Genomic DNA, 15,972 nt, shown 5'->3' with positions numbered 1-15,972 from the left:
TGGCCTCGAACTCAGAAATCCGCCTGCCTCTGCCTCCCAAGTGATAGGATTAAAGGCTTGTGCACCACCCCCGCCTGGCGGTTTAGGGACATTTTTTGGTTGATTGGTTTTGTTTAGATTTTGGCTTTGTGAGATAAGGTCTTAATACTTAACTCAGGCTGGCTACCTCTGGGAGTACAGACAGACCCCACTAGGCCAGACTCACACATGGTCTTTCACAGTGCTCCCAGTGGATCCCAGGGCTTCTTGCATGCTAGGAAAGTGTCCCTACCAAGTAAGTTCCATCCTCAAAGACATTCTTGACTTTGCCACAGAAAAGAACTTCCTGAGGAGCCAATGGGAAGTAGTGTTAGAGCTTGCTAGGAAACAAGTTTAATGTGGATTTAAGCATGGAGGTTCATAGAAAGAGAGGGGCTTAGGGACACAGAGAACGTGCCTAAGAGTATGTGTGTGGCCTCCTTAAGAGAGGCTTATACAGTCTGTAGCCAGCTGGAGAGATGGCTCAGCAGTTAAGAGCACTGACTGCTCTTCTGAAGGTCCTGAGTTCAAATCCCAGCAACCACATGGTGGCCCACAACCACCCATAATAAGATCTGATGCCCTCTTCTGGTGCATCTGAAGACAGCTACAGTACGGCCACATTGGGGGGGGGGGGCATCCTGAGTTCAATTCCCAGCAGCCACATGATGGCTCACGGCCATCTGTACAACTACAGTGTACTCACACACATAAAATAAATAAATAAATCTTAAAAAAAAAAAAAAAAGACTGTAGCCACAGATGGGATGTTGGTGTGCATTGAAGTCACTATCAAGAGTTACGAAGAAATCTAAATGGAATCACAGCAGGGTGTTTATTGAGAAGCATCTGTTAAAGGCAAAACTCTAGATATAGAAAGACAGGATGGGGGCTGGAGAGATAGCTCAGCGGTTCAGAGCCACATGGTGGCTCACAACCATCTCTAATGGGATCTGTAGCCCTCTTCTGATGTGTCTGAAGACAGTGACAGTGTACTCATTATTATATGTAAGTACACTGTCGCTGTCTTCAGACATTCCAGAAGAGGGCGTCAGATCTCATTATGGATGGTTGTGAGCCACCATGTGGTTGCTGGGATTTGAACTCAGGACCTTCAGAAGAGCAGTCATTGCTCTTAACCTCTGAGCCATCTCACCAGCCCCGACAGTGTACTCATATAATAAAAGAAATAAATAAAGTAAGGATGCCTTGCCTATAAACACAACTCAATGGTTTGATATTTTTTGACATCTACCTATTTACCTTTGTATGTGTGTGCACTTGCACATATGCAGATCAGAGGAGAGCTCAGGGGACATACATTGTCTCCTGTCCTAGCCTGAACAGATTTCACTGCCTCACCAGCTTCTTTCTTCCACGTTGATAGATCTACAGAAAGCAAAGGCAGGTGGACTTTGTAGAGTTTCCGTGGTCTGACTTCTGATTACAGATATAGTTTTCACAATGCGACGATACTGACCACAGATTTCTTTCTTCCGTTCTAGTTTCATATCCAGAGATTTATCAACTATGTAATCAAGCTAGGTGAGTACCCTTGCTGCTCTCTGCCTCGCTGCTGACTGAACCATCAGCCACCACTTGCTTACTGAGCCAGGGTTACCTGATTATGGTCTCAGGGAATGTCATCCATCAGGGGTGGGTCACAGGAGTCACACAGCAAGACGGAGGCTGTGACGGGTTTTGGGTTTTGTTTTGTTTTTTTTGTATGTGTGTGTTTTGTAAGCAATTGGTCTTTTTTGTTGTTATTGTTTTGGCTGTTTGTTTGTTTGAGACAGGGTTTCTCTGTGTAACATCCCTCACTGTCCTGGAACTCACTCTGTAGACCAGTATGACTTCAAACTCAGAAATTCACTTGCCTCTGCCTCCCCAAGCTGGGATTAAAAGTGTATGTGCCACCATCCCCAAGGACAATCAGACATTCTACACCCTTATGAGAAACAGAATATAACTAGGTGGTGGTGGTATGCATCTTTAATCCTAGCACCCGAGGGGGAGAGGCAAGTGAGTCTCTGAGTTCGAGGCCACCCTGGTCGACAGAGTGAGTTTAAGGACAGCCAAAGACTACAGAGAAACCCTGTCTCAAAAAGAAGAGGAGAGAAGAGAAGAGAAGAGAAAAAGAAGAAGAAAAGAAAAAAGGAAGGAAGGAGGGAAGAAAAGAAGGGAAGAAAGGAAGGAAGGAAGGAGCCGGGCAGTAGTGGCACATCCCAGCACTTGAGAGGCAGAGGCAGGCATATTTCTGAGTTTGAGGCCAGCCTGGTCTACAGAGTGAGTTCCAGGACAGCCAGGACTATACAGAGAAATGTTGTCTCGAAAAAAACAAAACAAAACAAAACAAATAAACAAACAAAAAAGAACTGAAAAGCACACAGTCTCCCCAGGGACCACAGACTCTAACCTGAAAAACCCATGATGCGTGCCTCTGAAGGCAACTAGGCCAGGCCAACTCCCAGCATGCCTATTGTTCTCAGCTGTAAGCAGAGTCCTGCCCCTGACCTTCAGCATCAACTAAGTAACATGCTGAAGTTTAACATTGGCATTCAGTCTTCTACAAATGTCTCTCCTCCACCAGCATGTTGATCTCCAGTGTGAGTGCGAGCACGGGCGCGTGTGCACACACACACACACAGCATTTTCTATTCCTTCTTCAGCCCTCCCTACCATTATTTGCCTCTGCTCATTAAGATTCTGCTGCCCAGCTGTGGCTGATGTCACCCTGAGTACTCAGAGGCAGGCAATCTGAATGCAGACCTTACTAGACTATGAATGACTGGCAGTTCCCCCAAGAGTATTTGACATGGAAAATGAGTTTATTAACACCAGTATATTTAAACGGTTGGAGGTTTGGATGACAAAGGAAAATTAGGGGAAAACACTGTGAGTCTGAAGAGAGGAACCTCTGCAGAGTGTCTTCACTCCTGGTACTGCCAATGACAGATGCTGCCAGTCAGTCGGGCCCTTGGGATTGCTGGGTCAAGTCCAGAAGTTCTCAGTGTGTTCTTGGCCGACCTCCCGCCTTCCTTTCAGAGCCTCGCTGCTTCTTTGTAGCAACTCTCCGCTTAGCCCAAGCATCTATTGTCTACTTGGTCTCCTTCCCAGATTTCAGCCAACTTTCCCAATCCCTCCAACACAGTGTTTCCATTTGCTTTCCCTGTTTAATAACGTTGTCATGGTGGGGTGCCGCCAGTTCTGTTAATTAGCACTATTGTTCCTTTGTCCTAACCAATACTTTTCACAAAGATTGTGATTTTGATATAATAATTATGTTTCTAAAGTACATTAAAGTAGAAAATTAACTGCTAAGTGAGGCGTTGTAGTACTTGTCTGTAATCCCAGTACCAGGATAATGGAGGCGGAAGGACCTGATAGATGTTCAAGGTCATTCTTGGCTACATAAGGTCTTTAAGGCTAGGCTGAACTATAGAGCCTGTCAAAATAATAAAATGACTATAATACCAGCCCTATAGAAGCAGGGACAAGTTCCAGCCCATCTGATCTATATAGTTCAGGACAGCCAAGGATATATTCTAAAACTTGATCTCTAAGAGGGTTTTAGGAGCTAGAGAAAGATGACTCAGTGGTTAAGTGCCCAGGTCCGATTTTTAGCACTCACAATGTGGCTTTACAACTATCATAACTCCAGTTTCAGGGGATCTGACACACTTCTGGCCTCTGTGGGCACCAGGCACTTATGTGGTTCACAAATATATATGAAGACAAACCACCTGTACACATAGAATAAAATGTAAATATTGAAAAATAGATGTTGGGGGGATAAAAAGGTTGACATGATAGCTCACTGGCTGAGAATGTTTTACACTCTATCAAAGGACCAAAGTTCAGGGGCTGGAGAGGTGGCTCAGTGGTTAAGAACACTGACTGCTCTTCCAAAGATCCTGAGTTCAAATCCCAGCAACCACATGGTGGCTCACAAACATCTATAATGAGATCTGATGTCCTCTTCTGGTGTGGCTGAAGACAGCTACAGTGTACTTAGATATAAATAACTCTTTTTTTAAAAAAGGACCAAAGTTCAAATTCTAGCATCATCTTAGAGCTACCCACAATAGATCCAACACCCTCTATTGGTCTATGAATACACCCTTACACATGTTCTATACATGCACACATAAATAAATTTTAAAAATAAATAAATAAAAATTAACATCAAGAAGGAAATGATGTAATTGAGGGTTTTATTTATTATTATTTTTTTAATGTGAGTACACTGTTGCTATCTTCATGTACCAGAAGAGGGCATCATATCCCATTACAGATGGTTGTGAGCCACCTGTGGTTGCTGGGAATGAACTCAGACCTCTGGAAGAGCAGTCAGTGCTTTTAACCAGTAAGCCATCTCTCCAGCCCATGTACTTTTTATTTTTAAGTGATATTTACTTGTTTGTTTTGTTTTGTTTCGGGACAGGGTTTTTCTGTGTAGTCCTGGCTATCCTATAACTGGATATATAGACCACACTGGCCTTGAACTCAGTTCCATCTTCCTCTGGGATTAAAAGCATATGCCACCACCATCCAGCTCTATTATTTATTTTAAATTTGTTCTTATTCTTATGTGTAAGAGTATTTTTGCTGCATGTATGTTTATGTACCACATGTGTGTCTTGGACCCAAGAAGGCTAGAAGTGGGCAGGTGTTGGATCCCCTCAAATATATTGTGAGCTGCCAAGTGGGTGATGGGAATTGAACCTAGGACCTCTAGAAGAGTAGCCATTGTCTTTAACTACTGAGCCAACTCTTCACCCACACACATCCCTTAACACTTTTTTTGTTTTGATTTGGTTTTTTGTTTTTTTCGAGACAGGGTTTCTCTGTGTGGCCCTGGCTGTCCTGGAACTCACTCTGTAGACCAGGCTGGCCTCTGCCTCCCAAGTGCTGGGTGGGATTAAAGGCGCGGGCCACCACCGCCTGGCTTAGGGACTCTTATACGCCAAATAAGCACTCCACCACAGATGTTATTTCATTTTTAGTTGTGTGTTGGGGACAGGGGTTGGAGGTGGTGGACGTATGGGTCTATGAGTGCAGTACTCACAGAGGTCAGAATAGGGTATTGAATCCCCTAAAGCTGGAATGACAAGGGACAAGGGATTGCAAGGCACTCTACATTGGCTACATTGGTGCTGGGAAGCAAACTAGGGTCTTCTGAAAGAATAAGGAATGCTTTTAAATCTTAAATGTCTTTAAAGCCCTGAAAGGCAGGATTCCTATCCTACTCTGCATGTGTGGGTCAGGGTCTTGTATAGCCAAGACTTACCTTAAACTCAGGTTCCCCTATTTCTACCTCCCAAGTGCGGGGATTACCGGTGTGACAACCACACCCAGCTCAGGCAACCTAACTACAAGTGTTCTTACCTTTTAAGTTTACCGTGTCTTGTTGTAGTTTCTTCCTCTTCTTTGGGATGTTTGTAGGAAAGTGGGCAGTACCAGATATGTCTCACTCTGTTTTTCCCGTCTAGGTTTTGGAGTGTCACAGACCAAAGCCATCATGACACTGGTCTCTGGGATTCCAATGGGCCCACCCCGACTTCCTCTGCAGAAAGCCACCCAGGAGTTTACTGCTAATGCTGAGGCCAAGCTGAAGAGCCTGAATTTCCTTTCTTTCCCTAGTTTAAAGAATGGGAACTTAGAAGCCTGTAGCTAGTGCCTGATAAGTCTGAGTGTGTAAGCTTAGACTTATCCATCTTCAAGTCCATTCTTTTCTCAGGGACTTTTTAGATGAATTAGAACTAATCTTTCTTTTAGCAAATAGAATCCCACACCAATCAAGAAATATCAATTGTGAACCTAAACTTTTTTGTTATAAAGAAGTCACAAGCCCTAAGTCATTCATTTTGTAAAATTATTATAGAGAAATTCCTACTTATACAGATGCAATGGAACCAAGTGACAATTGTAATAACAATTATAATTATTAATTAATTACATTAATTAATATAATTCATATTACTATATTAAATGCTGTATTAGTTATATTATTGCTGAATAAATTTCATCTACCTTTTGGGAGCACTTATTGTCTTAATCTTGTTTTATAATTTGAGTATTGTCTTAGTTAGGTTTTTATGCCGTGAAGAGACACCGTGACCACAGCAACTCTTACAAAGAAAAGCATTTAGTTGGGATTGGCTTACAGTTCGGAGATTTGGCCCATTATTGTCATGGCAGGAAGCATGGTGACATCCAGACAGACATGGGACTGGAGAGAGAGCTGAGATTTCTACATCTGGATCCGCAGTCAGCAGGAAGAGACCGTGAGTCACCAGGCCTGGCGTGAGCTCCTGAAAGCTGCTGTGGATCAGACTGTGAACTCTCAGCTGTTGTTGCTGCCTTGCTTTCACGCGGCCCGGCCCTCGGGGACTCTTAACTCTAAAACCATAAGCCTGAGTAAACCTTTTCCATGTAGACGTTCTCGGGTCATGGTGTTTTGTCACAGCAAAGTAAAGTAATTAGGGCAGTACTGGAGTAGAGTCTTTCTAGATCGTCTAAAATAGGATGCTGCCTGATTGAGAGGGACTCATTGAAGGTGAGTCTACTGAACTCTCTCCTCAGCCTGGTGCTGAGTCAGATGTCTTCCTTTGAGGAATGCCCGTCTTTGCGCACCAGGAGCCTCTTCTGGCCACACTAAGCCTTGCAGTCTGTGGGCTGAGCCCGTTTTGCTCACACTCCAAAGACTCCCCAGTTTATACATCCTGGGATGGCTAATGGCTAGCCAGGGTGGGGCGGGGGGCGGGGGTCTTCTGGGAACTAAGCACAGCCCTGAGATCTGTACAGAGAGCAACCTCTACTTGCAAACCCAGCCCAGCATTAACCCTGCTGGAGAGGGGAGGTTAGAGAAGTCAGACATTTCAAGAGTTCTTATTTCAACATCAGTGATCTTTGCCCTGTCAAGGATTGGAGTCTCAGCCAGCTGACCTCAGGCTCTTACTGCAAAGTTGTTCTGAGTGGTGACCTCGGGCTCAGGGCTGTTACTGCAAAATTGCTCTGAGTCACTTTGTGGCTCATGTTGGCCACAAAGAGTGGGCCCTGCCACCATAGGTAGCCTTCACTACCAGAGCCAAGCTATCCCCTGAGCTTCCTCTGTCCACATCTAGTCTTTCCATTCTGCTGCCTGCAGCTGTCTCCACTGCAAGCCCGGCAGCTTGACTAGGGGCTTGAGCTCTTGTGAGTCCCTTGAATCAGGGTTGCTCAGTCCTAGTTCCTTCTCAAGATGGAATCTCACCATGGCCCTCTGAATCCTGATCTTTGACAAAATGAACTTCTCTGCTACAGCAGAGACAAAGAAGTCACTATATCACCAAAGTCCCAATTAGACTTAGTTAAAAAAAAAAAAAACTTACACTGCCAAAAATAGGACTCTTCAACAGGGTATCTTGCCTTACTTTGTTGTTGTTGTTGTTTTGTTTTTTTGTTTGTTCATTTGTTTGTTTTTTGAGACAGGGTTTCTCTGTGTAGCCCTGGCTGTCCTGGAACTCACTCTGTAGACCAGGCTGGCCTCGAACTCAGAAATCTGCCTGCCTCTGCCTCCCAAGTGCTGGGATCAAAGGCGTGCACCACCACCACCCGGCCTTTACTTTTTGTTTAGTGTATGTGGAGATTGGAGAACGGCTTGGAGTAGTTGGTTCTCTCCTACCATCCTACCATCTAGGTTCTGGAAATCCAACTCTGGTTGCCAGGCTTTGTGGCAAGCACTCTAAACCACTGGTCACTTCACCTTCCTGTCTTAGTAACCTTTATATGGTTGTGATAAGACACCATGGCCAAAGCAACTTATCAAAGTAAGGTTTTAATTTGGGGCTCATGTGTCCAGAGGGATAGAATCCATGAACCTCAAGGCAGGGAGCAGAACATGGCAGCAGGCAGGCGAGCAAGTATGGCACAGAAACTGAGAGCTTACATCTGCTGCATAAATGTGAGGCAGAGAGAGAACTAGGAATGGCTTGGGCTTTTGAGACTTTAAAGCTCACCCCTAGTGGCACACCTCTTCCACTACGGCCACTTCAAGTACTTCTGAGTTAGGGCTTTTTCTATTGCTGTGAAGGGACACTGTAACCATGACAACTCTTTTTTTTTTTTTTAAAGATTTATTTATTTTATGTATATAATTACATTGTCGCTCTCTTCAGACACAGCAGAAGAGGGCACCGGACCCATTACAGATGGTGGTGAGCCACCATGTGGTTGCTGGGAATTGAACTCAGGACCTCTGAGAGAGCAGTCGGTGCTCTTAACCCCTGAGTCATCTCTCCAGCCCACCACAACAGCTTTTTATCGAGGAAAAGATTTAATTGGGACTGGCTTACAGTTTCAGAGCCTTAGTCCATTGTCATCATGGTAGGAAGCATAATGGCATGCAGGCAGACATGGTGCTGGAGAGGAAGCTGAGAGTTGTACATCTTAATCCACAGGCAACAGAAGGAGACTGCGTACCACACACACTTCCTCCAACAAGGCTACACCTCCTAATAGTGCCACTCTATAGGCCAAGCATTCAAAACTGTCAGTCTGTGGGGGCCAAATGTATTCAAACCACCACAGCTTCCCAAACAGTCGCACCAACTGGAACCAAGTACCCAGATCTCAGCTTAGGGGGCATTCTCATTCAAACCCCCACAGGCCTCACGCCTTCCTTACCTTTGGGGTGAGGTTTCGCCTTTCCCTCACCCAGCTAGGATCTAGTGCTTAAACTGTATGCTGTTTGCTTCTTTTGCTGTATTGCTTCTCTGTGTCCCCGCACACATCAGCTGGCCTTGTGTTTTCTGATCATCTTTCAATCTTTCTCTCATGAGACAGTATGCCTCTGCCTCCTGGGTGGTAGGATTAAAGGTTCCATGCCACTGTGTCCGGTGTTTTAATAATTTTTTTTATTTTATGTTGCCCACGCAGTCATCTCGCCAGCAAGAAGACAAGCGGACACTAGGATCCTTCTGCAGCAAGCATTTATTGCATCATGAAGAGGAAAAAAGGACCAAGCCAATAATCGGCACTGCTTATATATACCACAGCGAGGTGTGTCGGCCCATGATTGGCTGTTTGCTCATCACCCCACGTGACGCCCCGGGATGGGCCGTGACTTGGCGTCTTTTCATTCTATGCACATGCACAAACAGTTGTTTACCAGGAGTCGACAGTGGATGTAGGCGCCATCTTGTCAAGGCGAATGCCTCTCCCGCTTTACCGCTCTCCACAATTTTATCTTATTTTATGTATATAGATGTTTTGCCTGAATGTATGTTTATGTACTACTTGTTCGCCTGGTGTCTGTAGAGGCCAGAAGAGGGTATCGGACCCCCTGGAGTTGAAATTATAGATAGTTGTGAGTTGCCATGGGGATATTGGGAATTAAAATGGGATCCTCTGGAAGACCAGCTGTAGAGAGAATCTCTTGTGTACTGTATGGGTACATCACCTGTCAATAAAATACAAATGGCCTATAAGGATGGTAGAATAGAAGGTGGGACATCAGTTGACAGAAAGGATTCTGGGATAGAGCCAAGTACCAGAGGATTTGCCCTGGGACGTGAAGGAAGATGGATACATGAAAGCTGAGCAGAAATAATCAGGCACATATCAAACTTAGAATAAATGGGATATTATAGCTAGTTGGAGAATGAGCCAAAGCTTATGGCCAAGGTGTCTGTAAATAGAATAAAGCCTCAGAGTTGTTATTTCTGGGAACAAGGGTGCAGCTTACAATAAACACCCAATAACAATCAGCCAATGCTCTTAACTGGCTGAGCCATTTCTCAGCCCCTACTTTGTTTGTTTCCTTCCTTCCTTTCCTTTCTTTTTACCCTTTTTTTCTTTTTTCTTTTGTTTTTGTTTTTGTTTTTTGTTTTGTTTTGTTTTGTTTTGTTTAGAGACAGAGTTTCTCTGAGTAGCCCTGGCTGCCCTGGAACTCACTCTGTAGACCAGAACTCATTCTGTAGAACTCAGAAATCTGCCTGCCTCTGCCTCCCAAGTGCTGGGATTAAAGGCGTGTGCCACCACCGCCTGGCTTCCTTTTTTCTTTTAATGTACTATATTATCTGTGTGAGTGTTTTGCCTACATGTGCCTGGTGTCATGGGGTCAGAAGAAGGTGATTGATTCCCTGGGACTGGAGTTACAGATAGCTGTGACCCACCCTGTGGGTGCTGGGAATTGAACAACAGTCTTCTATAAGAGCAACAAGTGCTCTTAACTGCTGAGCCAACTCCTCATTCCTTCCAGTTTAGTTTTGTTGTGGTAAAACACCAAGACCAAAAGCAACTCAAGAAAGAGCTTATTTGACTTACAGTTTACGGCCCAGCATCAGGGGAAACAAAGGCAGGAACCAATTCAAAGGCCATGCTTCCTAATTTGCTCCCAGGCTTGCTCCATGCTTCTTACACATCCCAGGACAGCTTGCTGAGGCGTGGCACCATGCACAATGGGCTGTGCTTTTCCATATGAGCTATCAATCAAGAAAGTCCCCCACAGGGTCACCTACAAGGCAATCTGAGTTTTCAATTGAGGTTTCCCCTTTTTAGATGACTCAGTTAAGCTGGGCGGTGGTGGCACACACCTTTAATCCCAGCACTTGGGAGGCAGAGGCAGGCAGATTTCTGAGTTTGAGGCCAGCCTGATCTACAGAGTGAGCTCCAGGACAGCCAGGGCTACACAGAGAAACCCTGTCACAAAAAGAAAAGAAAAAAGAAAAAGTTGTGTGTGGTGCTACAGTAAAGAGACTGAGATACATGAACGTTCCATTATTAGGGAAGGTTTTTTTATTGTGACTAGAGAAAGAACACTTCTAGTGGCATCTGGAAAAATCCAGAGCAGAAGACTTGGCCAGGGCTAGGGAAACAAGGAAGTGGGAGAGAGTAGTGAAATCATGAGAAAGCAAGAGGTGGAGAATAGAGTAAGACAAAGAGAGTTGGAGAGATGGCTCAGTGGTTAAGAGCACTGATTGCTATTCCAGAGGTCCTGAGTCCAATTCCCAGCAACCACATAGTGGCTCACAACTATCTGCAATCAGAGGGATCAGATGCCCTCTTCCGGTGTGTCTGAAGATAGCTACAGTGTATTCATATACATAAAAATAAATAAATCTATAAAAAGAAAAGAAAAAAGAGAAAAGAAAAGAAATGTATAACAAGTACCTGTGACTAGGGACCCAGGGAGCCTGGAGATCTTCATGGCCTTGATATACAGCCACAGGTGTATATCAAAGGAGCCATATGTCCTTTCTGCTTGAAGTCAGGGAGACAACTCCTTTTGGCAGATAGGAACTGGTCTAGCAAGTTCCTGAGAAATGCTGACTTCTAAGTGCCAGAAATTCTATAGTCCAGCTTGGGCTCATTTCTGGATACTTAGACATCCCTTGACCTAACAAAAAGCAACTAGTATAGCATATGTGTGGAGGTCAGAGGACTACTGTGAGGCCTCTCTTCTCTCTCTCTCCACTTTGTGGTTCTGGGAATCTAAGTCTGGTTGTCGGACTGCAGCACCTGCACTTACCTGTGAGCTATCTCCATGGCCTTCTCTCTTTTCTCTCCTTTCCTCTTCTCCTGTCCCCTCTCTCCCTCCATCCCTCCTGTTCCTTCCTTCCTCCCTGCTATGTAGCTGGGCAGACCTCAATCTTGTAGTAGTGACCCTCTTTCCCCTGCCTCCCAAGAGCTGGGATTGCAGGTATGTGCCACAATAGCACACAAATTAATTTTCCTGTGAAAATAAATATTTCATAGCCACTCAGTAAGTTATTTTTTTTTCTCTTTCAAAGATGATACTTGATTTATTTTTTGAGATAGGGCTTCTCTGGCTGTCCTAAAACTCACTTTGTAAGCCAAGCTGGCCTCAAACTCATAGAGATCCACCTCTGTTTCCCAAGTTCTGGAACTAAAGGCATGCACCACCACCCAGTCAGTACTTGATTTCTTTTTTTATTTTTTCGAGACAGGGTTTTTCTGTATAGCCCTGGCTGTCCTGGAACTCACTTTGTAGACCAGTGCCACGCCCACTCCAGTAAATTCAGTGTCAGGCCTGAAAGCTTGTTCATGGACCTGAGGTGTACAGCTTCAAAGGAAGCTAGCTAGCCTCCTGGAATTCATTTCGTTGGCGTCTCCTAACTCAGATGTGTCCCAGATTGGACTCTGCAAAAGTCTACAGAGAGTTTTGCGTGCTTTCTTTATTCAGGCATATAGGTGCCCTAAGAAATGATTTGTTAATACCTAAAACTAAGGTTAAACATTGTTTCCTGTGTTTCAATGATCCTTATTGATTGCCTAGCTGTTATTAGCTTGGAATTTTCACAAGGAAGCTGCTTCATCAGACAGGGTGTCTCCAGAGTTAGCGATAGATCAAACATTAATGTTTACTATAAATAAAGTGACATTAGAATTCTCAGAACAGTCACACACAGTACAGAATTGCTTTACATACTAGAGAGTAGTTAGTTGAAGGGCTTCCTGCACTAATGTTTATGTTACAAGCCAAACCATTCCTAGGAGCTCCTAGAATGGGACCTCCTGGTACTTGCCTCCGACCAGACCCAGAGAATTAGTTTGGGGTTTCCAAGATAGCCCAACAGGAAAGAGCACCACAGCTCTTGAAACCTTTCCCACCTGGCTGTTTGATCTTACTGATTTTGATGTGGCCACCACCTGCCTACCTGATTTCTGTCAATCGCCCTAACCATTTGCCTAACTCCCTTTCGTTTTCTGTATACTATATAAGCCTGATTTTTACTTTGTGCAAATACACTCAGATTCTGCACTCCCTTGTGTTGTCTCTGTCATCTGTCAAAATTTTTGCCCACTTGGCCAGAACTCCACTCATTCCACGGATCAGGCTGGACTCAAACTCAGAAATCTGCCTACCTCTGCCTCCCAAGTGCTGGGATTAAAGGCTTGTGCCAGCCAGGCAGTAGTGGTGAACGCCTTTAATCCCAGCACTTGGGAGGCAGAGGCAGGTGGATTTCTGAGTTTGAGGCCAGCCTGGTCTACAGAGTGAGTTCCAGGACAACCAGGGATACACAGAGAAACCCTGTCTCAAAAAAAAAAAAAGAAAGAAAGAAAGAAAGAAAAATGTAAATTCTTGTGCCACCACCTCCTGGCAACACTTGATTTCTTAAATGACAGTTAATGAGATCTTATTAAAACAAAAAGAAAGGCTGGCTGGCGAGAAGGTGGCTCAGTGGTGAAGAGTACTGACTGCTCTTCCAGAGGTCCGGAGTTCAAATCCCAGCAACCACATGGTGGCTCACAAACATCTGTAATGAGATCTCATGTCCTCTTCTGAGGTGTCTGAAGACAGCTACAGTACTTATATAAAGAAAATAAATCTTAAAAAATAAAATAGGAGCTGGAGAAATGACTCAGTGGTTAAGAGCACTGACTGCTCTTCCAAAGTTCCTAAGTTCAAATCACAGCAACCACATGGTGGCTCACAACCATCCATAATGAGATCTCATGTCCTCTTCTGAGGTGTCTGAAGACAGCTACAGTGTACTTACATATAATAAATAAAATACATCAACCAGACAGCCGTGGCATGTGCCTTTAATCTCAACACTTGGGAGGCAGAGACAGGTGGATTTCTGAGTTCGAGACCAGCCTGGTCTCCAGAGTAAGTTCCAGGACAACCAGGGCTACACAGAGAAACCCTGTCTCAAAACAAAACAAAATAAATAAATAAATAAATAAATAAATAAATAAAATCTTAAAAAAGAAGAAATATGATAGTTAAAACTATCAGGGCTGAGTTTATCTTTTTAGAAATCCAAATGCTTACAAGTTAACTGTATATTGTGTATTGTAACCTCTGTTTCAAGATAAAAATCTGAAATCAAGCTCATTGGGAATGTTGGCAGTATGAAGCAGTATCAGAGATTCATAGGACTTGGGACTTCTTGTGGGACTAAAGGATTAAAGACATAGGAAAGTGCGGTGAGCAGATCCTGGAACCAGGAGTAAGAAGTAGTGCATGCACTTTCCTAGAAAAGCTTGCGATTTGAGAGAAATTTCCCCTTTATTACTATTATTATTATTATCTGAAAAGCATAGGAGTTCCCTATTCTTAGGGAACTTTCTAGAGTGACTGTCTGTTTTGTAAAACCGAGGTGGTGTCGTGAAGCAGAGGGAGCACCTCAGCAAGCCAGGCCAATGTATTCCCCTGAACAATCCAGCCAAGCAACAAGCCTAATATTAGAAAGTTTATAGCCAGGCGGTGCTGGCGCACGCCTTTATCCCAGCCCTTGGGAGGCAGAGGCAGGTGGATTTCTGAGTTTGAGGCCAGCCTGGTTTACAGAGTGAGTTCCAGGACAGCCAGAGCTACATAGAGAAACCCTGTCTCAAAAAAAAAAAAAAAAGAAAGAAAGAAAGAAAGAAAGAAAGTTTATTGGTGGGAAGGGAAGGAGACCTGGAGAAGCAGGTACAGGCAAAGAGAGTGAAAGACCAAATTTAGAAATTTGGAAAAAGCATGTTAATGGAAATGCGTTAATGCATTAATGTATAACCTTTACTTAAAGAAGGCATAGGAAGTCTCTGTCACGAGCCAGGAAGGTGGACTGGTCAGTTCCAGGAACAGGATAGCGGTCAGCTATTAAGAAGATAACATTGCCTAGAATAAGGAACAGGACAGCGGTCAGTCATTAAGAAGATAGCGTTGACCAAACCACATTCCCCTAGACAATGAGTGAGCAGAATGACTTCCTAGTGATCTGGCTCAACTAGGTAGTGGGTTCCTTTAGAAATTTCCATTGTTCTCTTGTTATGTTACCCTGGTAACCCTTTCATCCCCCTAGTTTGTGGTTTTTCCCTTTAAATACCACTTACTCCTCGTGCTCGTGGTTGAACTCCTCTGGCCAGCAAGGTCACGAGATCGACCCCAGTACCGGTATCCCCAATAAACCTCATGTGATTGCAGCAAGATCGGTCTCTCGTGAGTTATTGGGTGGTAGCGTCATCCCGAGACTTGAGTGAGGGTCTCCCCAGCTATGGGGGTCTTTCAAGAGGAGGAGGGCAGAAAGAGAGAGAAGAGAGAGAAGAAGAGAAGAGGCCATCAGAAAACATAGAGGGAGAGAGAAGTTAAAAATTGGTCTTTTTTCTTTTTTCTTTTTTTAAGATTTATTTATTATATATACATTTTCCTGCCTGAATGTATGCCTGCAGGCCAGAAGAGGGTTAGATGGTTGTGAGCCACCATGTGGTTGCTGGGAATTGAACTTAGGGCATTGGGAAGAGGTCTTAACAACCTCTGAGCCATCTCTTCAGCCCAGGACTGGTCTTCCTTTTTATTTTTATTTTAATTAATTAATTAATTTATTTATTGGTTTTTCGAGACAGGGTTTCTCTATGTAGCTGTGGCTGCCCTGGAACTCACTCTGTAGACCAGGCTGGCCTCAAACTCAGAAATCTGCCTGCCTCTGCCCCCCAAGTGCTGGGATTAAAGGCATGTGCCATCACCACCCAGCTTGTTTCTAATAGTCGTATCTGAGTCTACTTCCTTGACTGAGCCCAGAGACAAACACCAAATTCCTAGAAGCGGCACCAAAAGCTGTCAGCAGTAAAGTTTTCAGAACTGGTTCTGTGGAGGGATACATATGTTTACATTGTAAATCAGATAGCTTAAACATTTACTATCGTGATTCCAATTTCTGGGTTTTGATTTTTTTTTTTCTTAGATTGGACTCCAACTCCCAAGTTCTATAATCTCAGTTGTACACCACCAAGCCTAGTTCCTTTTTTTGTCGTTTTTGTTTGTCTGCTTGTTTTGAAATAGTTCTCACTCAGTAGCTCTGGCTCACTTGGGACTCACAATGATCCTCTGATCCAATGTCTACCTGGTGTGGCTGTTCTGTTTGTTGGTTGTTTTTGTTTCTTTGGTTGGTTGGTTTGGTTAGGTTGGTTTGGTTTGGTTTTTGGGTTTTTTTGTTTTGTTTTTTGCATTTTTGTTTTTGAGAC

General features: G+C 44.1%; 1 protein-coding gene across 2 annotated transcripts in view; it reads left to right on the top strand.

Moving 5' to 3' along the window:
* Positions 1-6,063, top strand: part of Npl (N-acetylneuraminate pyruvate lyase) — a 43,700-nt gene extending 37,637 nt beyond the window's left edge. For both annotated transcript variants that reach the window (XM_031384897.1, XM_031384892.1), the window contains exons 11-12: positions 1,524-1,563; positions 5,511-6,063. In XM_031384897.1, the coding sequence (XP_031240757.1) occupies positions 1,524-1,563; positions 5,511-5,695 (225 nt within the window). In that variant the 3' untranslated portion in view covers positions 5,696-6,063. The remainder of the gene's footprint in view (positions 1-1,523; positions 1,564-5,510) is intronic.
* The last annotated feature ends 9,909 nt before the right edge of the window (positions 6,064-15,972 follow it).

This window comes from Mastomys coucha, unplaced genomic scaffold (genome assembly GCF_008632895.1).
Source record: "Mastomys coucha isolate ucsf_1 unplaced genomic scaffold, UCSF_Mcou_1 pScaffold1, whole genome shotgun sequence".
Lineage (NCBI taxonomy): Eukaryota > Metazoa > Chordata > Mammalia > Rodentia > Muridae > Mastomys > Mastomys coucha.
The sequence above is the reverse complement of the archived record's forward strand: the minus strand, read 5'-3'. Positions and strand labels throughout refer to the sequence as shown.